The sequence below is a fragment of the Halyomorpha halys genome, unplaced genomic scaffold (assembly GCF_000696795.3).
Source record: "Halyomorpha halys isolate HHAL.00 unplaced genomic scaffold, Hhal_1.1 Scaffold1558.1, whole genome shotgun sequence".
Classification (NCBI taxonomy): domain Eukaryota; kingdom Metazoa; phylum Arthropoda; class Insecta; order Hemiptera; family Pentatomidae; genus Halyomorpha; species Halyomorpha halys.
In genome coordinates, this window is record NW_027106959.1 from 305,429 (window position 1) to 327,872 (window position 22,444).

General features: G+C 31.1%; 2 protein-coding genes across 4 annotated transcripts; one reads left to right on the plus strand and one right to left on the minus strand.

The window, feature by feature from the left end:
* Positions 1-1,981: 1,981 nt before the first annotated feature.
* LOC106690048 (paramyosin) lies at positions 1,982-9,103 on the minus strand. The gene is made up of 7 exons (XM_014435311.3): positions 7,760-9,103; positions 7,560-7,684; positions 6,498-6,634; positions 5,713-5,890; positions 4,555-4,730; positions 3,781-4,043; positions 1,982-3,078 (listed from the first exon to the last, which is right to left on the minus strand). The coding sequence occupies exons 1-7, from the start codon at positions 8,532-8,534 to the stop codon at positions 2,840-2,842; spliced, it is 1,893 nt and encodes a 630-aa protein (XP_014290797.1). The 5' UTR covers positions 8,535-9,103; the 3' UTR covers positions 1,982-2,839.
* Positions 9,104-14,263: 5,160 nt separating this feature from the next.
* Positions 14,264-21,776, plus strand: LOC106690051 (zinc finger autosomal protein). 3 transcript variants are annotated; one of them, XM_014435315.2, is made up of 5 exons: positions 14,264-14,572; positions 17,824-17,898; positions 19,409-19,468; positions 19,536-19,601; positions 20,315-21,776. In XM_014435315.2, the coding sequence occupies exons 1-5, from the start codon at positions 14,560-14,562 to the stop codon at positions 21,661-21,663; spliced, it is 1,563 nt and encodes a 520-aa protein (XP_014290801.1). In that variant the 5' UTR covers positions 14,264-14,559; the 3' UTR covers positions 21,664-21,776. The 3 variants fall into 3 exon arrangements, with proteins under 3 accessions (XP_014290801.1, XP_014290803.1, XP_066901360.1); XM_014435317.3 differs by lacking the exon at positions 14,264-14,572 and adding an exon at positions 15,135-15,278; XM_067045259.1 differs by lacking the exon at positions 14,264-14,572 and adding an exon at positions 15,909-16,441.
* The last annotated feature ends 668 nt before the right edge of the window (positions 21,777-22,444 follow it).

Genomic DNA, 22,444 nt, shown 5'->3' on the forward strand with positions numbered 1-22,444 from the left:
TTAGGAACATTTGAATAAGAAATTAATTTATAAGCTCAATTTAAAATAATGATGAATTCGTTTCTGAAAGTAGCATACTATGACCTTATATTTTAATATAAGCTTTCCTATTACCTATATTAGACACTATATACTTAGTAATATGTAGCCAAGTGGTTCCCTACCAGGGTTCCAGAAGCCTCTTCCAGGTGTTCCACAAAATAATTCGTGTTCTGAGAATAAATGCGAAATTCTTCCATTATGGCCTCATAAGTTGTCATGCTTCAACCTCATGCTCATGTATAGCAGGATGAGGAAAAAGATAAATACTATGACAGGCTTAATAAAGCACCTGATGAGTACCCGAGGAATGATGTTAAAATAATGTTAAGGGAATTTAACACAAATATTTGGAAAGAGAATATCTTCAAGCCAACTATTGGCAAACACAGTCTTTACAAGACTAATGATAACCTAAGAAGGCTCATTAATTATACTGTTTTCAAAAATTTAGTCATAGGAAACACTTTCTTTCCTGGAAAGAACATTCAAAAAGGAACTTGGAGATTGCTGAATAGTATAACAATCAATCAGATATGTCCTCTTTTGCTGAAGGGGAGAAGAGGGAGGAATGGGAGGTAGAGGGGAGGCAGTTTGTGCATGAGATCACATGGCTTCTCACTCTGTATGGTGACAAGTCTCCTCTTGTGATCCAGTGTGAGGTGCTGACTCCACGCAGGATATGGGTATTTCAAAATTCCTAGGACCACACCTTTATGGATCATTCTGGCAGAGTACCTGTAACCCCAAAATGCACCCTCTATCCTGCCTAGTACATTGAGTCAACCTACCCCTTAAATATTCCAGGTGAAGAGTGGCATCAAATCCTCTTCTTATCTTCACACCAAGGAACTTTACCTCCTCAGTTAGACTACATCTCCCACCTTAGATGTCTATGGTGATAAGATGAATCTTATAAATATAGCCTCGATCATACTCAGCTTCCTTCTCATACATCATTCTCTAATGAGACCAGCACACTTCTTAGCTTGCCTTAAGTCTAGCTTTGTTGACTTTGGCCTAAGCCATGGCAAGAAATCCTTTGTTCCTTAGCATCCCCAGCAAGTCGTTGAACATTAGCTTCCACAGGTCCAGATATCCTCTTTTAATTTTTATCTCAAACTCATGGTAGTTACCTCTGATCCTGATTCCTGGCATCCAAGGGAGGTTATTCATAGGGGATTTAATCAACAGGTAACCAACCTATTCTAACCAGAGGGGAGGGAGCTAATTTTCATTTTGTGGGACTACTAAATAAAATTCAACCCCCAGGCCGGATTCGAACAGGCTCCTTAGTTACAAATTTGCTAAGGTGGGTACCTTAACTCCCACAACTACAAACAACCTATACATGAAGCTGCAAAAAACTAATGAAGGCATAGAATATATCACCTTGGAAACCTTCTGTGGATATGGACCTCCTGTGAGTCATTCTTTTTATTCATCTGAGAGCCAAGGTAATGAACTTAGAGACACATAACAGATAAAGCCTTTAATTTCCAATAAACAAAGTAGACCCCATCCTTTTAATTAGTCTACAAATACTTAATTTTATTCTTATTTACATTTAAGTCTGGCTGAGCCATCCTGAGGTTGATGAAGTACAATTTTATAATTTCATATTCTATATCTCTTTCAATTATTCCATCTTCCAGGTTCTTTTATCTTTCCATATATTTGTTTGGCAGTCTTCTACTGATGCTCTTGTGTCATCTACCTGTATAGATTATTTTTAATACTTCTAACCAATCATCAAACCATCTTACCTTTCCTGGAACTTCTAAATAACAGAATATTTCTTAAGAGATGTTAAAGGTGTAACAATTAAAAATAAACTTTGGAGAGGAAGTCACAAATACAAGAGAAAGAAAAGAAAAATTAATTTTCCAATAAATTTAATATTTAGTTATTATTGTAATTAATATGACACAGTGAAAAACAATTAAGACATAATAAAATAAATAATTATTTGTATTCTATAACTCACATATTTCAAATATACTAATAATTATTAATACATAATTTAAAATAAAAGTCAAATTGTATGACATGAAAATTTTGTTATAATAAAACTATCCATAAAAGAGAAAGATTAAAAAAGCATAATCAAATAAAATAAACCGCAGTTCAGTTATTCAAAAATGATTACATAACAATAATTATGAGCAACCAGTCATTCACTAAGCTCTCCTTTTTTTGTTCTTTAGTCCTTCCAACTCTCCATCTATAAAATCTAAATAGAAAATGAATAAGAATAAAATCTATACCAATACCATCGGACGGCATGCAATAGCACAAATCTGAGATATTATATAAAAAAAAAAAATTGCATAATATTGCATTCATTTTAGTGCTATATAATACTAAATTGACTTTAAAATATGCAATTATTTATATCACATTAAAGTAAGGTTAATCTCTTTACATGCTAAAATTATACAGGAATAAATATTTATATATTATAATTAGAACTAGTCTTTAATAACATTAATATCTAACTAGTCAGTACTTTGTACTAAACTTAGTATCTTTATTGATCTACTTAAGTCCAGATTAATCTTTTTTGTTTTTTTATTCATACACTCTTCTTACAAGACTGAATCTTTTCCAGTGGTAATTTTCTAAAATAATATTAAAAAACCATTACAAACGAATATTAAAGAAAGCTGATATGTAAAGATTTCATTCAATATTTTATATTATAGGTTGGATATATCTGCTTTTATTATATTATTTTACAGTCTAATTTTAAACATTATGATCAAAATCACAAGAACTTTAGGATGTTATTAATGTCTTCTTAAGTATCCTGGCTCGAACAATCAGCATCTGTGATGCTAATGTAGCCATCTGAAGAGTCAGTGATACTTGACCAAACTGTAGCTTCCGAGTTTGCCCTAAGTTCAGGCAGCAGCAGAGCTTCTGAGACCTCAGTTTGTTTTTTCATCTGAGCAAAAAGTTCACGTAACTCATTCTTCAAATGCTTTATTGATTCCAACGGTGGTGTTTCACCTTTCTGGATAGTTTTGACATTCTCACCTTAAATAAATATCATTGGAATTATTAATAGAAATTATAAATTGCTTATCAGGCATGGATACTAATAATATTGATTATAACAATTAGGGCAGTACGAAGAAATCCATTATTAAAAAAGTTAAGTTATGATAATCAAACGTAAATCTAGAAAGACTTACTTGACTTGTTAACAAAAGAAAAATTTCTTAGTGAGACAAGTATTGGATTAAATGATACCAAAACCAATTATTCATGAGTCAAAGATATTCCAGCATATCTGATCAGAGAATAGCAATTCAAGAAGGTAAAGGAAACACTAAAATGAGAAAACTGAAAATATAGGGAGATGTTTCTTTTTTGTAAGAGACCTGAGCATGAAACAACTGCCATCTGAAAGCTGGATACAGCCACCTCAACTTAAGGTGCAGTTTAGTTAATGGAGATTTGATATAAAGTTATTAGAAGGTATTAAAAACAGATCTTATTTATCTTTAGATTACAAATAAACAATGAGAATAACAATTCAAAACAAGAATTTTTAAATAACTGGTTGTTTTTAACTGGGAATTTTTAAATAAATAAATAGGTGACAAGAATCTGAAATCCTAAAGAATGTAATTTATGATAGAAAATAAAAGACGAATAAAGACCACACAAGGATAAAAGAATGGAATTGTAGTTTAGATATTAACAGTATTTGTTAATTTAGGCAAAAAATCTAACCTTTTTGCTGCACAGAAACAGATAAAGCATTCGCGATGACCTCTTCCCGTCTAGAAACAGGAGCGATTGAAGACATTGCCTTCCATGACTTGGAAGGAGAGGTCATGGATCCATCAGGAGAGGAGAAGGCAATTTCTTGATTTTTAGTGTCAGAGAGGTTCAAATCGAAAAGTTCAATGGTTGAACTAAGTGCACTGTACTGTAAGTTGTCACCTCTCATGGCTTGGTCGTTAATTTTAGCTGATACCAGTCCACCAATGCTCCTGCAAAATTATTTTATAAAATTCATTTTCATGGAGGTGCTGAGACACCTTAAATTGGAGATAATTTATAGTATATTAGGAAAGGATTAAAGATAAACTGTAAGCAAGGTTTTCAGGATATTTAAAATGAGAAAAATAAGCCCTGACTGAAATTCTATTGTAATTTTTTTTCCCTTTTTTTAATTGAATCACTAGTCTTAGATCTGGTGAAGGACCATATCTGAGTGGAAGACTTCTATTTATAATAATTATTACTTTTATTAATAATTAAATAAAAGTTCAAATGTAACCATAATATGTGTTTTCAAATTTGGTTTTAAAACAAAGTTCAAAATAACCACAAAATATTATTCAAAACATCACGTTAAAAAAATTAATAAATTAAAAATAAGAAGTTAAGCAATAACTAAATATTTTTCTACATAAAATTCCATAGGCAGAAATAATACTGTTTGCATCCACTAAGATACAATAATATGATTTGAAACTGCAGGTACAACTTGGAACTTACAAGATCTGTTTCCTCAATTTTTCCAGTTCCTTCTCCTTGATGTCCAGAAGGACTTTATTCTTTTCCTGTTCCAAAGTAAGAAGTTGTAGTTCTGCATTAAGTTTGTCATTTTCTCTGGAAGCATCCATCAACTGTGCGTGAAGCTGTACCTTCTCCTCTTCAGCTTTCTCTAATATCTACATAATAATTAAATAAAGTAGTACACAAATTTTCAACCATTGTCTTTTTCAAATTGTCATTAATATTAATACTTTAAAAAAGGATAATGGTTCATTAAATGATTATTCAACCATAAACAAAAACATAGTAAAATTTAATTTGATTTCAGTTTAGCTTCTTTATTTTTTTAGCTTCATCTAAAACAGAGGGCTGTAAGAAAGGGAGAATATAAGCGTAAGAAAGAATACCATACACCACCCCATCCTCTCTTAAAGAACAATTAAAGTAGGCACAAATTAGATGGTGATTTAAAAAGCACTGAAAATTCCCTGATAAATTTTTGAACTTTATATGCAGTGAAACATAAGTAAAAGTTTATATAGTTTGATTTCAAATAAACAGGATTTTTTATACATTTAGAAGCATTTCCCTAATAAAGTTGTTTCATTCTGCATAGAACCTGGACAAGAGTAATTCAGCTGGTTAACTATAAAGCTATAGCATCAGTTAATTTGATATCAATACTTTCAATGAACTAAACTAAAAAAAATAATATAACAAAAAGTCACAATGTAAAAATAAAATGACTGCTTTCTTAAGTAAGAAAACAACTCTAAAACTTAAATGTAAAGAAACTACCAATCAGTAACACACACAATTAATGATAATGAATTTAGCAATATTGATCAATTTTAGATGATTGATAACAAACTTTGGCCTGAATCACTAAAAATTTGATAACTTCAAGATTCATTTACAAACTCAAACATCTACAAACAAAAAAGCATACTACATGAGTTTTTTGTTAATATTTCTACAATTGAATACCACAAATTTTCAAGATGTATAATATTTTTAACCCAGATTATTTCTATGATAACGATTTTGACTCAAAATATAAAGTTAAAAAAAAAAATGATAAAATCAAATTCGAAACACAAATAAAGTGCCAAGTGATAAAAAGTATAAATGGTCAAAATGTTAAGAATATGTAATTACCCTGTTCTCTTCTTGCAGTTTTTGGACGTGGAAGGAGAGTTCCTCCATTGATTTAGAGTACTGGTCAATCTGGAGAGACATTGAGCTAGCTTCCTGTGAAACCTGCGAGAGCTTCGCCTGATACTCAAGCTCTCTTTTGAGACAACTCTCTACCTCCCTGCTCTTCTCAAAAAACTTTCTAAAACAGATTTATTAGGTTTTAAAGATAAAGTAAAGAAAAGGAGAATATATAACTAGGAATTAACAGTTATTTAGACAAGCTCACCTTGATCTTGAAGTATTTGACTACATTCAATACATCCTGGAGGAAATATGCTTTCCCCCCCCCCAATTTATGCTTATACCCACAGATGCAATACAGAAATTATCATGAAGAAAATGTTTATTTATTTAAGATATTGGTCATGGTTAATAATTATTAACTCGTATCACCTTATACATAACCTAATCCATTGTTATGTAGTGCAACACCCTGCATGGAAACAAGGCCAATTGCATCATTATGAGCTTTATGCAACCTTCTTAGCTTCTACTTTTAAACGAGCATTATGTTCCTTACAGCTGATCTTTGAGCAAGTTTCAAGATATTGGGAGTTTAAAGGAAGTAAGTATTTATACCACTGACCTTTAAGTAAGGTGATGGAGCTGTCTCCCCAAAAGGCTTAACTCAAGCCAATAAAATGAAAAACAAAAATAGCAACTTTTATTTATAAACTTCTTGGTATATTAGAGATAATAATAAACAATTTCGTACATAAGAAATATCCAATAAACATGGTACCTACTCAGTAACATGATCTTTCTCAAAACGCAATTTCTCACACGTTTCTTCTAATAACTGGCAGGCATTCTTAAGCTGTTTGCAAGTTTCTTCAAGGTTTTTGTACCATTTTTCATTCTTTTGAGACTTCCCTGAATTAACCTATGAGAAAAACTAATTCAATGGCAGCTATATGGCATAACATTATTGTTCAGCAGTTGATGTGTGCAACCACTATATAACAAACAGTACATACATTATTATTTTTTTAAATAATAGCTTAATTAAAATAATACAAACAAAATATATAACTACTATTTCACTTCAAACTCGAGATTCAGAACTATTCTACTCTGAATTAAAATGCCTGATCAAAATAAATTAAAATACGGAGATTTTTTTTTAATCAGTGATCAGATAAGATGTTAAATAAAACCAAAATACTGTTTTCCTGCATTTCGGGCAAACCATGCAGGCCATCAGGGCTACGCTGACTGTCTACATGACGTAAAATACAAGCATCTTTAAACTTTCAATTTGTATTGTCTATACTAGAATGAAAGCAGTATAAAAAGGTTCAGTAAAGAAATTCACAAGTATCCTTACCTTTATTTATGGAAGTAGATAAGCTAAACTTAAAGTTAAATGGAGTTTATACACAACTTATAAACAGAAAACATTCAAGTCTAAGGAATAATAAACTACAGGAGTGAACAATAATTTTCTAAAAATAAGGAAAAAATAATTGAAAAAACAATAAAAGGGATTTTTGGAAAGGATTGGCAATTGTTTAATATTTTAAAATAAGAAAGATTACAAAACTTTAAATAAGTTTAAAAAAAAAAAAATAAAATTAACTTGGTATATCACAAGGATCCTGACTTTTATTTTTTAATGGACTCAAGAAAAAGAAGATTGTATATTGGATAAAGATGGTTAAAGAGATTACAAAATTATATTTGGAGAAAATGGGAGCTAAAACTAATTAAAGAAGGAAAAGTGAAGATAATGCTGCTAAGAAAATATCATCAAGAGAAAAAAAAGACTAAACATGAAAATAATGAAAGAAATAATATATTATTCTTACATTCGGATCCATAGAGAGGTATTCACAATTTTTATTAGTTTGGTGGTGTGTAGGCTTACTTTGTTTGGTAAGTACATTTAAAGCAACTTCCATTTCAGAAATGATACAAGAGATTATATTATATTCTAAAATAAAAAAAACAAACAGAAAATATAACAAACTGAAAGTAATATAAAATTTAACTGTTAGGAAATAAATACCTTTCTGATTCGATATTCTCCTTTTAAAATCCTTAAGCTCTTTAATAAGAGCATGAAGCGATATAAGAGGATTAGAAATAGAATCTGTAGGTAACCGAGGTAAGCAGACAGGAATCAAATCACCTTTTGTAATTTCATCTAATGACTGTGTCCCTCTATCCCTCAATATAACTTTTGATGGATTTTTATAGATAGAAACTGGTGATGAAGTTCTACTTGATAAATGATATTTCAGACATTCTCCAGACTTAGGGGAAGAATACTTAATGTCTTGCATTCCTGAGTGATAAGTGCAGGTTGGGGAGTGTGGCGTTTTATTTCTTGATTTATCACTGAGGATATCACTCCATGACTGCTTCATAGATACTTTGGGTTCTACGATTGTGATGGGATCGGTACCTTTATCAATAAATCTCACTACTTGTTTCGCACCATCAGACTTAATCTTTTCATCAACAATTTTTTCTTTTTGTTGTCTTTTGACAGAAACTTCAACACGTGCCTTATTTGTATTAAATACATTTACTCTTTCATTGCACTTTCTACGAGGATGAACAATATCAGTTTTCTGTACAGTGGCATTAGGGGTATGTTTCTTCATGGTAATACACTGTTTATGATACAAACTGTGAGTTATTTTATGGTTGCCTTTCTTCCTACAATAGCAATCAGATCCACAATGCACATCTGCCAAGCTTTTGTAGGTGTTTTGGAATTCCACTATGTCCTTATTCAGATTTATTATATCACTGGGAAGTGTAGAATGCTTTCTCATAACAGAGAAACCTTCCAAAGTATCAGAAAACGATACTCAAGTAAAAATTCACCAGAATTTTGCTTGTCATCAAAGAAATCCATATTTAAATTGTGTAAAAAATATCATTTCACTTAAATTGGTTAGAGCTGGCTGATTTCGGAGTTACAGGGCCAATATTATTATTTTATTAAAATGATGATGAATAAATTGGGACATACCTAACAGAAATATATTTCAAATATATTTAAACTTCTATTTAAAAAATAGTCTACATTCCGCGGTTACTATTACACGTTATAATATAGGAAGGTTATATGTTTAGTATACTATAATATAGATACAAAAATACTGTGTAAGATGCCAAGACGCTATTAAAGTTCAAAAAACAAAGTTTAATGGCTCCTCTTGTTCTTGTGCTAGACAGACACACATTTGAAAAAAACATATCAACTTAGTTCATTAAAAGAAATAACATCAGATTTTGGTATCAACAACCCGATTGCTATCAATATGGGAGGTGAACAGCACTTTTAATAATGATCTATACAGAACAAAACGTTTAGACTAATATAATTATTTTGAATGTCAAACATATTGACAAATTCAAGTACATAAACAAGTTTTCCATTAAATTTGAAACTTCTTTTATTTCTTCTGTCATCAATTTCTCATATGAGCACCAAATACAACAAAGTCGAGATCCTTATACTTTTTTAGCTACCTATGTACAGTGGGCAAAATCAGGGCTGGCTTAAGCTGATGAAAGGGCATGTGAAATCATTAATGCAAGATTTGTCCTATTAACAACTCTTTCTTGTAGATTTTTCATCTCACTCCACCCAATCAATCTAATAATGCCTAATATATAAACTGCATTAGTTCATTTTATGTTTTTATTCCGTCTGGTAGGTAACACTTTCCCGTTTTTATGCTTCTTGCAAGTTTACGTATCCAAATCCTGCTGGTCACTTTGATAGCTATGTTGATGAATCTGTTATATATTTTTTCAAATGTTCATGTGAAGTGCTCTGTTTTTAGGAGCAAAGTCCCAGCATCAATGCGCAGTTCCTTATTGAACTAGTGAAGTGTTTTTTTTTTTTAAATCTACAGTCAATGAATACTTTTATGATTTTTTTTAAAAGTAAGTCGTCACAAAAAAATGGGTAAACCTGGGTATGATATTCTGAAACTAGAAAGAAAATCTATCCAAGTTACGAAATGACTTTATCTTCACTGTCAAAAATCGTCTTGATTAGTTTGGCCCCAAAAGTACTAACAACCAAACTCACTCTTAAATCTACACAAAGAAAATAACTTGAGCATGAATCTTCACCTAATTCCACTTATGTGAATAACCTATAAACCGTTAAGCTAATAAAACGTATTCTGGCAGCCGTTAATACTGTTGTTAGTCCTAGAGGCTGTATTACAAACAAATGGGTCGTTAAATATATGCAGATAAGAAATATGTATTTGCTCTCCTAGGACCTGAATCCGTTCCTCAGTGCTATGTACCTACTGAGTTACGTGGGCGAATTTTAACTTTTTCTAAATTAAATTTTCAATTGTTCTGTGGTTTTGTTGTTTTTGTTTCATATTCTTTAACCCTTCGTAGGGCGCGGTCAAGGATTTTCAAAATCGGGGCACATTGAGTTTGAAAGGCAGACGTTACAGGGACATAAAAACTCGTGAAGTCCCTAAATCGCCTTATTTAATTAAACTAAAATTACCAGATGATCTAAAGGATAATTAGGGAAAAATTTTAAATAAATTTAAAACATTTCTTATTATTTAATTAGGTTCAGAAACCAAAACAAGTCAAAATGCGGAATGCGCATATCATGGTTATGAATATAAATCAAAGTAAGACCTTTTATCCTCGAAACAAAATTCCAAAACAGGTCAGACATGAAGTTGAAATGTAACAATACCTGGTAGTATCCGATTGAAAATATTGATACTCCAAGAGTATCAGAAGGAAAGTATTGAACTTCACACATAAACACACTATACTCGAAAAACTTAAGAAAAAAATAAGATCAACGTAATTCCATAAGCCCCTGAATGAAAAGAAGAATGGAACAGTTTTACAAACACTAATTAACAAACTACACCAGGCCCAAAATTTTTATCGATTCCACATTTTTAAATATCATCCCATCGACAAGTATTGTTAAATACTTCAATTTTCAAAATGAGCAAACCCCTCGAAAAGGAAATCAAAGATAAATGGCGATCTTTGTGGAATAAAAGCCCAAGGAGTAAACCAAAAATTATTAGGACGTCAAACCCTGGGGTTCCTCCAGCCGCAAATGCCGTATTGATGTACGAACCAGGCTAAGAATAGGTCACATGAGGCTTTCCCACACCTATTTTATTTCAAAAGAAATGCCTTCGAGCTGCCAGTATTGCAACAAGAATTTGACAATTAATCATATTTTCCAAGAATGGCTATATTTCACATAATATCTCAATAGCTTAGGATTAAACCCGTATATTTCAAAAACCCTCAGAGATGATGATAAAACAGTGAAATTGGTGTTTCAGTTTTTAAAATCAAAAGTTTACTTACACAAATATAACATCGGACAGACAATAATAATAATAATAAAATTAAATAAATTAATAAGATTTAAAATTAAATTAAACAAATGTAAAAAAATGAAATAAGATATAAATGGCTTTAACAACCAATTATGTTTTAGGCCACTAAACAGAAAATAACTACAATTTTTGAGCATGGTTCATTGAATTTGAAGTAATAACAGTTTTTTACAAACTTTTCAAAAATTACACGTGCTAATTTTGAAATAGCTATGTAATTGATTGTTATGTCGCGTTCAAATTGTTTAACTGATACCAATTGCCTTACAGAAGCACCAAGATTTATCACCAAAATCAAGCTTTGCCCATCAATACTAAACTGTTTTGATCTTACCTCAACATTGTCTTCAACATGAAATTTTAACCACCAATCTGTCTACACACGTTTAATATGGTCTTCACTTCAACACGATTTGTGGACGACCTTGTTGATCGAGTAGGAATCGCTTAAGGTAAATCCTAAACACACTCCTAAAGTATTGGGTTGTAAAATATGTTCGTAGCATTTTACAATATTTCAATTTAATCTTCTCTATGTTTATAAAATCATGTTTACGGATTAGTCAAGGTGCTTTTATGTATCAGTTTCAACCGAGATTCCTTATCTTCAAGTGGTATTTTGTTTGCTCATAATAGAAGAGAAAAAAAATTCATTTTTGTCATTTAATGGTATTTTATTTTCGAAAAGAAAAATCCGCGGCACAGGCAGTTAACATAATTTGCAGTGTGTTTGGCGATGATGCCTTAGAGGAAAGCACCGTCTGTAAGTTGTTTGCTCGGTTCAGAACCGGAAATTTTGACTTGGTAGACGCAAAGCGGACGTTCTTCAACTGTTGGTGATGACCAAATTCAAGTATTGGTCACAGACAACCCTTACTCCATGACACGGGATATCGCAGAAACGCTTAACATATCTCATGCAAGTGTCTCAAATAATTTGTGGGCTGAAATTGCAAAGGAATAGTTTACAATAACGATTTGTCTTTGTAGGCCCGGAAGAAATTATTGAAGTTTGGCTGGGATATGATCCCCCACCACGCTATTCACCAGACTTTGTCCCAAAAGATTTGCACTTCAGATTTCAGGCCCTTCAAAACTTTCTTAACGTTAAAAACTAATTCGCTCAAGGACTGCAAAACTCATATAGAGGAGTTTATTGTGCAAAAATCTGAGTTCTAGGTGGACTGAATTAAAAAAAATACCTGAAAGATCGCAACATCTAATAGATCAAAATGGGTCATATGTAATTGATTAAAAATATTTACATGAATCTGACGTTTTTATTGAAATCACCACTAAAAAACGCTACGAACTTATTTGACAACGCAACAAAAATATTATGTGTGTGAAAAGGAGAGGCTCATACAAATAGGAAACGACAATGGAAAATCAAAATTCTTTTAAGCCATTATTTTATTTTTTCATTAGAGATATCCAATAACGAGTAAATTTAGCGAGACCTCGGAAAAAATACTATATATATATTTATAATAACTACAAACATGTTTAGTTACTTTCAGTAAGGCGAGAGTTCTCACGTCTTTGACCAATGAAATAAATGATATACAGACGAATTTGTAGATATAAGGAGCTCCTAGACACTCCCTTCCTCTTGATGAATATTCTATGCCTCCTAAGCCTTCTGGGTACTCTCCACTCTAATCAAGGAGAGTCGCAAAATCGTATCAACCAGGGCCTTGTAAGGTCTAGATCCGCGAGTAAGCCTGTTTTGTAAGAGGGTTTATAGAAAGTGTAGTGGTTTCTTGGTCTTTCAATAATCGCTTGACGATGTCAGTAGCTTAATATATAGCAACAATTTATAGAACTTCTCTTTTAATATAAAGTAATCAACTGTTCAGTTGTAAAATATGATGACTGACAATGAAAACATTTGGGAAATTAATTGTTAAGTTTTGAGAATAATATCTGTTACTTAGTTACAATAATATTCAAAAAATTATAGTACCCAATTATTTTGAGTGTATTGAAAAATAAAACTTTTGCAAGCTACAAATCACAACATTTTTTTTGTAGATATAAAAACAAATAATAGAGGAGAGGTACTGGATTATAACATGCTTTTCATCCAAGTATGAGTTACCCTTTAGCTCATAATGTGTCAGATACTATCTTTTACAATTATTGAGGAACTCGGTCATGAAACATAGTATCTGATATTTAGTGTGATTTGAAGTTTTTTTTATCGTGTAAGCGTGTTTTTACGTGACAATAGTCATAGTGCCGCTACTTGTAGTCAACTATCACGGAAGATCCAGTACGAAAATGCTTTCACGACTGTCATGACAGACATAGTGGATGCAGAAGAGGTTGTATAACATGATATCCACTGTACATACCATGTTTTATTATAAAACAGGTTCACGTCATGTTTTACTTCAAAAATATCGGTCTTTTTTAATTATCTTGTTTTAGGAGTAACTTGGATCCGATTTGTTTGCACTCATACACGAAACCATAGTGCGGGTATTCAAAATTGCTATTACAAAAAGAACTCTTATCAGAACTGTTTCTTACACCGAAAATATTTTATTAAATTTTTCTATCATTAAGAAACAGACTGGGTCGTGACATCTTTAAAATCAGTTACCACTCCAAATTTTAGTTTACCTCCAACCAGCTATTACCATAACTTAATACAAGAATTATTGTTTACAAAAAAAAAAATAAAAAAAATAAATAAATTTCCAGGACATTCTTTTGCCTGTGAAATCCGCTTTAAGTTATCAGATATTACCAAAAACCTCAATTCACAAAAAACGTCAAATACCATATTTTACGACCGAATGACTCATTTTTTAAATCCAATCTAAAGAAATGTCTTATAGGTAATTTATATACTAACATAATAATGGAAACTACTTTTTTATTGTACCCAATCATGTTATCTATTACCTTGCTGGCGCTTCTACAAACACTAATCATCAGTTAAATTCAGTCAAGTTATTTACAAGATCCAGCTGTTTATTTTTATTTTAAGAAGTCTGTGGGACAGATGATTGCAATAATGGCAGAAACAAACAAAACACATAATATTCTTATGATAATGCAGTTGTTAACAAAAGAATATCCTATTTTTATTAATTATTTAACAATCCTTCTAATATATTTCTTTTAAACACATGTTATGAGGAGTAATAAAATTTATTTAATGTTTTGAATGAATTGTTTTGAAAATATTGAGCCTCGAAAGACGCTGTTGCTATAGGAACTTAAATAGATTATAAATAAACAATTACTTGTTTAAACAAAAATTTAGACCTAGGGATAAATATATTTTTAGACAATTATAGACATACTTATAACATATTAGTTTTTCCCTTCTATATCAGATGATGCTTCGTCCAATACAGGATTCCATATCCTACCAGGCAGCGATCAATAAAATACCCTTCAGGTCTGTTATCTGTTGGTTTATTTCATGGAGCAGTCAGGTAAGAAGTTTTATCAAATATTTATTTTTAATGAGTCTAATGAACAAATAATTGAATATATAAAAATTATATTTAAGCTTTAAATTATTTGTTTGAACGATTGAATTCTTTTATTTGTGTTGAAATCAGTTAAGTATTGAAAATATAAAAAAAAAAAATTAAATATACAAAAACTATTAGAAATTTAGGTGCAGTTCAATAAAATGTTAAAACTCTTGTGTTATCTTAATACTTCAAAGTTAATGAATGTAAAATTTCATTTCAATTGAGCTTGATTTAATAACATAAAACTTTTTGATCCCCATCATTCTATAATTTTATAATTACTAAACAAACATTAACATATTTTTTAATACAATAGCTAACTTTAGATTAAAATTTTAAAACTGTCATGTACTTATTTAATTCTCTCCATTATACAGATTTTATATTTTTATTTTTTATATCATAAAAAAGTACATTTATTAATTTTATTTAGTAAAAAGTAAAAATGTCATAAAACAAAAAAATATTTTCATCTGTTTGGTTAGGTATAAGTATTGGTAGTTTATGTGTTAAAAGATTTGATCTTTATAAATAATTTATTTTATTATACCATTGTATTAATTGGTTTTTAGTAATTTTAATATCAGGATTAAATATTACTCTTAAAACCAAAGCATATTAATGACCAGAGCTGTTTAATATTTCAACTGAACATTCAAAGGTACAAATATATTTTATAAATTGCAAATTATAATCTCATTATTATTATTTCATTGATAAAAATATTTTTAAACACAAAGTAAAGAGTTGACCAAAAAAACAAATATTAAATGATAAAAGGTAATGAGAAGTTCCAATTAAAACAATGCTTTTAGTTTTCAACGATACAACTTCAAATATCAATAATCTGTTTCTATATCTGGCTTTCGGTCGTAAAACAAGGTAACTGATAGTTTTCATGAATTGTAGTTTTGGCATCATCGACTTTTGATTCGAAAGATTGATTTCTTAAATTATTGAAAGAATCTTCAGGAAATTCGTTTCCTTAAGACAATAATGTCGATATTAAGTTATGGTAAGTAACTACTGGTCGAAGGTAAAATGTTGTAATTAACAAACAATTTAACATTATAAAAGTTTCCATTTTTGCAGTTACCATGTTTTACGAACAAAAGCCTCATTTCTGTAATTACTTTTCTTTCAAAACTAGGAAGAACAAACATGTGGCAGTTTGATTACACATGGTCATTGGCATAATTTATTATTAATGACAAAACATTAAATTAATTTATTTTTTATAAAACGTTGCTTTGCTTAGTTCAACGCTTTGCGTTGCTTACATCAGAAAAAAAGTTTTCATCTTAAGGAAGGGGTGTATCTACAGATCACCCCTATCCTAACTCTGATGGGGGGTCAAGTTTTCATTTCGTGTAACCACCACAGACATAAAAGTCGACTCCCTGGCCGGATTTGAACCGTTACCGCTGCAGTCATAAGCCTGACAACTTTGAAAAACTTTCGCCACTACAATTAACTCGCTTGGATACGAACGGGCCAGATTCGGTGATTAATGGTGATAGAAGAACACAATTGGGAATACTTCCTTACAATTCAAGAGGGTCTCGCAAATTTAAGTTTCTGGTATAACATTCCCATCGAAGTTTTGATCCTTCAGAAGTTTATTTTAGGTTTTGGCCTAATCATTATTAATCGGCTGAGGCACTTGTTACTTTCCGAAATAAGGGGGTCCCTTTTTGAGAAGAGCCTTTTTATGAATTGACAATTCCGCTAGGCACACCCCGGGGTTGAACTGCTTTTGAAATGAATTGAAATGAAAAATAGTTTATTATTCTGGGACTAGGACCCTTTAGAATAATTAAAAAAGTAATTTTAATTTTATAATAACATATATTGGCCAAAAAAACAGTGTGGACACACTTAATTGTAACTTATATTAACATTGTCTATAAATAATTTTAGATACAGAGAGAGAGAAAAACTAACTGACTAAAAACAAAACAAGAAGCTAGTTATACTATTGTAATATTGGATTAGATAGGTGAAGTAAAAGGTCGTTAAATAGAAGGTGGTACTTGAGGTATACGAGAGGGAATGGAGTTCCAGTGATATACAGCTCGGCTAAAAAATTATTTATCAAACGCAGCAGTTCTGTAGGTGGAGGGTACATGTCAGATAAACGGGACCTGGTAGTACGGGATTGTAGAATTTGAATTGCAGGTTTTCGAGGATATAAGAGGGGCGTTGAGTACTAATTACTTGGAATTAAAAAAGGAAGCTAGGAAATACTAGCATCGGAAGGATGGATACCCCTTCACCACTTCAACTCGGCGTAGTACTGGGTTATGTGCGTCTCTCTGGTGCTTTTATCCAATCATGAGTAAAATATATAAAATTATAAGAAATTACCGGTATTTGAATTATTCTACTATGAATACCTAATGTATTAATGATTAATAAATTAAAATTAAATTTAGATTATTACATAATATTCTAAAGTAAGTTTTGTTTCATCTCACCATCTCAATACATATGCAAAATTTACCGTCTTTTTTTTCCGGACTCTCTAGAACTGAAAATAAACATAAATTAATAAAAGAATGCAATACGTGGAAAACACAATTCAAAATGAGTATTGCCTCTTTTTACGATGGTATTTGAAGGTCTAAATGAAATACTTATCTCTTGGTTGAGACTGTCGTTCTCAGGGAATTATACTTAAATATCTGAAGATGACACGCCTCCGCTATATCGTATCAAGATTGTAAATAATTTTTAATTACTTAAAATAGCAAAATCACATAATTATAATGCAGGAGTTAGAATTGGAACGGTGATTTTTACAAAAGGAGACAATCTTAATTTTTCAGAACTAAATTAAGATTTACTAATTTAATTTTTGTAAAAATTCTTAAATTGTGGTGTAATGGACAATTTTCATTACTTTTTTTTTAATCCACCTGAATATCAGAATCACTGAATCCATCCCTGTGGCGCATCCTCTTCGTTCCCGTGTCCTCGTTTTCTTGAAAAGTTTTTTCTTTTACATATAAATAATACTGAGACATTCATTATTAAGTTCTTAGTTGAAAAAGAAAACTTTATTCTAAAATTTCCGTTATTAAAAAATTTAATTTTTCTAAAGAAAGTTTTGATCAGGTGGTACCCAGAACCATCCCTACCCCAGAAAATACCAGGACCCACCACTGTATCAGATTAATCTAATTATTCAATTTGTGTGATTACAGTCGACACTAACAGATTAGTAGACGAATGTTCTCAAGTTCACATTAAAGAAGAAGTCATAGAACAACTGAGTGAAGGTATATCAATTTGTTTATTTATTGCTGGATAAATATTAGTATCAATAATGGTTAAAAATTCCTGTTAAGTTTAACTAACTCGTGTTGCAATGTAACGAAATACTTTATATAAAATATTTGTTTTATTTTATCAGAACAACGAGTTGGTCAAAATACTCTTGCTTCGATATTCTCATGTTTAAATATTTAGATCAACTCTATAATTTTAGTTCTAACGTTTTTACAACGTAAATAGGTTTTACAACGTTAAATAGGTTAAAAAAATTTAATTAATTTTTTCAATTGTTTTAAAACAGTCACCATTTTTTATTCCCCATAACTATAGTTGGCAGACTCATTAAGAGACTTACTAAAAGATGAAAAACTTACGTTTTTTGTGGAATAAAATAAACTTCAGGGAGCGTGAATCTTAAATACTTCAATATTTACTTTTACATGACATTTAGTGTATTCCTTGCATAGTCTAGATAAAAACTGAACCTTTTTTAACAGAAAATTACGAACAACTTTCTATTTTATTGAAAGAACTCAAATTGAATTTTGTTAACTTCGGAAACAGCAACCTTTTTGTATTCCCACTTCCTGAGATTGGCAAAGTCATCAATTAACTGTTTAAAGTATTCATTAAAGTACCCAAAATGGGGTGAAATCATTTCTTTTTTTTTTCTCCGGGACGTAAATAGTTTTTATTACTACTTGAGTGTTTTTTTTTTTGTTTTTTTTTTATAATCCACCCGAACCATCTTCCTACAATTGTAAATCATACATCATATAATAATGATGACTACAAATAAAATTATAATGTTCAACTAAATATTTAAACATGAGAATATCAAATAATGAAATAAATTTCAGGAAGCATGAATCTTAAATACTTCAATATTTACTTTTTAATGACATTTACTGTATTCTTTGCATAGTCTAGATAAAAATTGAACCGTTTTTAACTGCAAATAACGAGAAACTTTGTCTTTTCTTGATAGAACTCAAATTGAATTTTTTTAACTTCGGAAACAACAACCTTTTTGTATTCCCACTTTCTGATGTTGGCAAAGTCATCAATTTTAACTCTTAATTGTATAAAGTATTCATTATAGTAACAAAAAATTGGGGTAAAATAGCTTATTTTTTTCTTCTTTGATATTGACTGCTAAACGCACCATATTCCTTAAATTATACACAGCCAACTAATCATGTTTGCGTAAACAAACTATTTTATATTTGGCTTATATTGAATTTTTTTTTTTTTTTTTTTTTTTTTTTTTCTTACCTCCTAAATTTTTATTTAAATCAACATTTACAAATATATAGTACTTACAAACTAAGGATTATATATACATTTATTTACAATTTTATCTTCTTTTGCCTGGTGGCATTATAAGATGAACAAAACATGGTCCGCTGAAGGCGGTTTATACATTTGGGGCTCTATGGCCAGGGGCTAACAAAGAATGGGGAGGGGCCATTCCGGCTGGAGCTTATATTGAACTGTTGAACTTCTCTTTTTCAGGTGATAGCTGTAATGAAGACTTCCAAGACAGAAGAGAGCCATCACAACATTCCATAACCGGTAAGCAAATCAAATGTGATCATTGTGGCGATTTCAGTTCGAAACATTGTAGTTATTGCTGTTATAGATATGTTGGGCCTCATCAAAGAAGAACCAGAGCTGATAATAAAAGAAGAGTTTGACCCAAAAAGAGGTAATTTATTTAATTGTGTATTGAAACTGCATTAGCTGTAGAATCATTTAATACAATATTACAAGTAAAATATTTTTAATCATCAACTCACTCCTTTTTTTCTTTTTTTTAATCCAATACCCTCAGGAATCGAAGTCATTAATGAACATTGCCAAACTCCAAAAATATGTTAATTCACTTGTAAGTTAAACTTTACATCATGTGTGAATCTTGCCGAATCATACATATACACATGATACATTCTCGTTTCTGTCAAGGAATATAGGGAAGGGTTTTATAAACAAAGACAAACTGTGTGTTTCCACTAATAGACGCCACAACCGACTGCCCTAAACAAAGGTTTGCTGCCAGAGAGTTGTGTCGCCATCTATTTTATTTACAAATCAATTAATAATACCAATTTTCAACAACATTTTCCCCTATTTAATATCATTTTATTTGTTTAGTTATTTCTCAGTAGATTCGCACAACCTTTTTCATCCCACTGCATTAATCTGTTGAGTTTAATTATTTTTCAATATTGCTATATGTAAAATTTGTGCAATATGTGATTTATAAAATGAGGATGAAATAATTTCACTATTTCATATAATAGATAAAAAAAAAAGTAATTGATACTGTAAATTATGGCTCTTAAGCGATTTTGTTTACTTTAAATATAATATTTTGTTACTATTTGCATAACAAACCTAATTGATTATTAATTTTTTCAGGTTCAGAATGCAGTATTGTACATTCGTGTTATTATTGTGGAGAAGAATTCACTTCTATTAAGAACATCAAGATTCATATCAAACTGAGCCACATTCAACAGTTGTTGAACCCTGGCTCCAATGATCACAAAGACATCTACCAGTGCAATAAGTGTGACTACGTGTCCAGTCGATCAGATTCTCTAAAAAACCATTTAAGGACGCATAGCAAGAAACTAAAGCGTTATAAGTGTCCTCAATGCGATCACCGCAGCGCGTGGCCATATAATCTCAAGACCCACCTTATCGCGAAGCACACCGACATCAAACCATTCAAGTGCAATTCTTGTAGATATAGGACAGCACATTCAGGAAACCTCAGGATACACGTGATGGTACACCATACTCATGAAAAACCACACCAATGTATGTTCTGCAATTACAAAACAGCTCACGGTGGTAATTTGAAAACGCATATAATGACAAACCATACCAATGAAAAACCACATCAGTGTTTTAAGTGCAATTATAAATCCACCTGGGCAACAGATTTGAGACGTCATATTATGTCTCATCACAGCAATGATAAACCTCATCAATGTAGCAAGTGCAATTACAAAACAGTCAAATCGACTGACCTGAAAAAGCATTTACTTACCCATGGTGCTGAGCACAAACCATTTCAGTGTGAAATGTGTGACTATAGCTGCATTCAATTCAGCAACCTCAAGTCTCACATTATGGTTCACCACACCCATGAGAAACCATATCAGTGTTCCCATTGCGAATACAAAGCCAACCAGTACTTCGCACTCAAGGTACATGTAATGACCTATCATACTAAGGAGAAACCTTACCATTGCAACATGTGTGATTACAGAACTGCCAATCCTAGTAACCTAAGTGCTCACAAGGTAGCACGCCATGTAGACGAGAACCCTCACAAATGTAATCAATGCAGCTACCAGACTAAGCGGAACTCATCGCTTAAACGGCATATACTTTCCCGACACACGGATAGTAAGCCACACGAATGTGATCAATGCGACTATAGAACTGCCCACCCAAGTAACCTCAAAAGCCATTTAAGGTTAATTCACTCAGACATTAAGCGATTAAAGTGTTGTTTCTGCGATTTCAAAACATCAATCGCAGTCAACCTGAAAACACATAAGATGGCACATCACAAGGACGAGAAGCCATTTAACTGTACCGAATGCTCTTACAAGAGCGCCTACTTAAGGGACTTACAGAGGCACATCCAAGCTCGGCATACCGATGAGAAACCTCATCAGTGCCAATTCTGTGATTATAAGACCGCCTGGGTGCGGTCTCTTAGAAATCATATGAAGAAGAAGCATAAATCATAAATGTAAAAGAAATACTTTGTTTTTTTAAGATCAAATCTTATTTTTGCAATATATACATATATTTTGTTAATGTAAAAGTTGTTTTTCAATACAGATTTGTGATTCAACAAATACTTGTCCGTGTAACATGATTTATTTTGCAGTTAAGAACGGTAAAAAACTATTCTGAAAATGGAAAAATCTGAGTTAATTCTATGAGGCATACAGCAACTAATTCTTCAGGAAAATACAAAATATCCAACAAAATTAGACAAAAAAAAATTTTTCCTTTATCATAAGCATTAATATAATATACAAATACTATTTTTATTATTTTGTAACTCATTTCTGATAGAATCTCCCTTATTTTTTAAATGTATTGTGTCAATATTATGTGGTAAATATCTATGATAAAGCCATCAAAAGTAAGCAACATATACACTCATAATAGTATATTTTTTTGAGGAGTATAATTGATGATTCACACGGTAGGTAGAAAATGGCCATGAAAACTCATGTTAAAGAGTTTTAAGAGGTAATAATTATAAACCCCCACAATTCAATTATTTAAAGCTATTTTAGTATATGAATTTAACTTTCATTACGTGGGACCACCGCGCAATGAAAATAGTCGAGACCTCAGGCCAGATTCGAACCAGCACCGTCAAAGTTTCCAGGTGGCAAGGACCTACGCCTCAACCACCTGAGCTACGGACGGTCTTTTTTTTTTCTTTTTTTTTTTAAATTGATAGATTTATTTATTGATAGATATTACAATCTGCCACACAGTTGTGGGCAATAG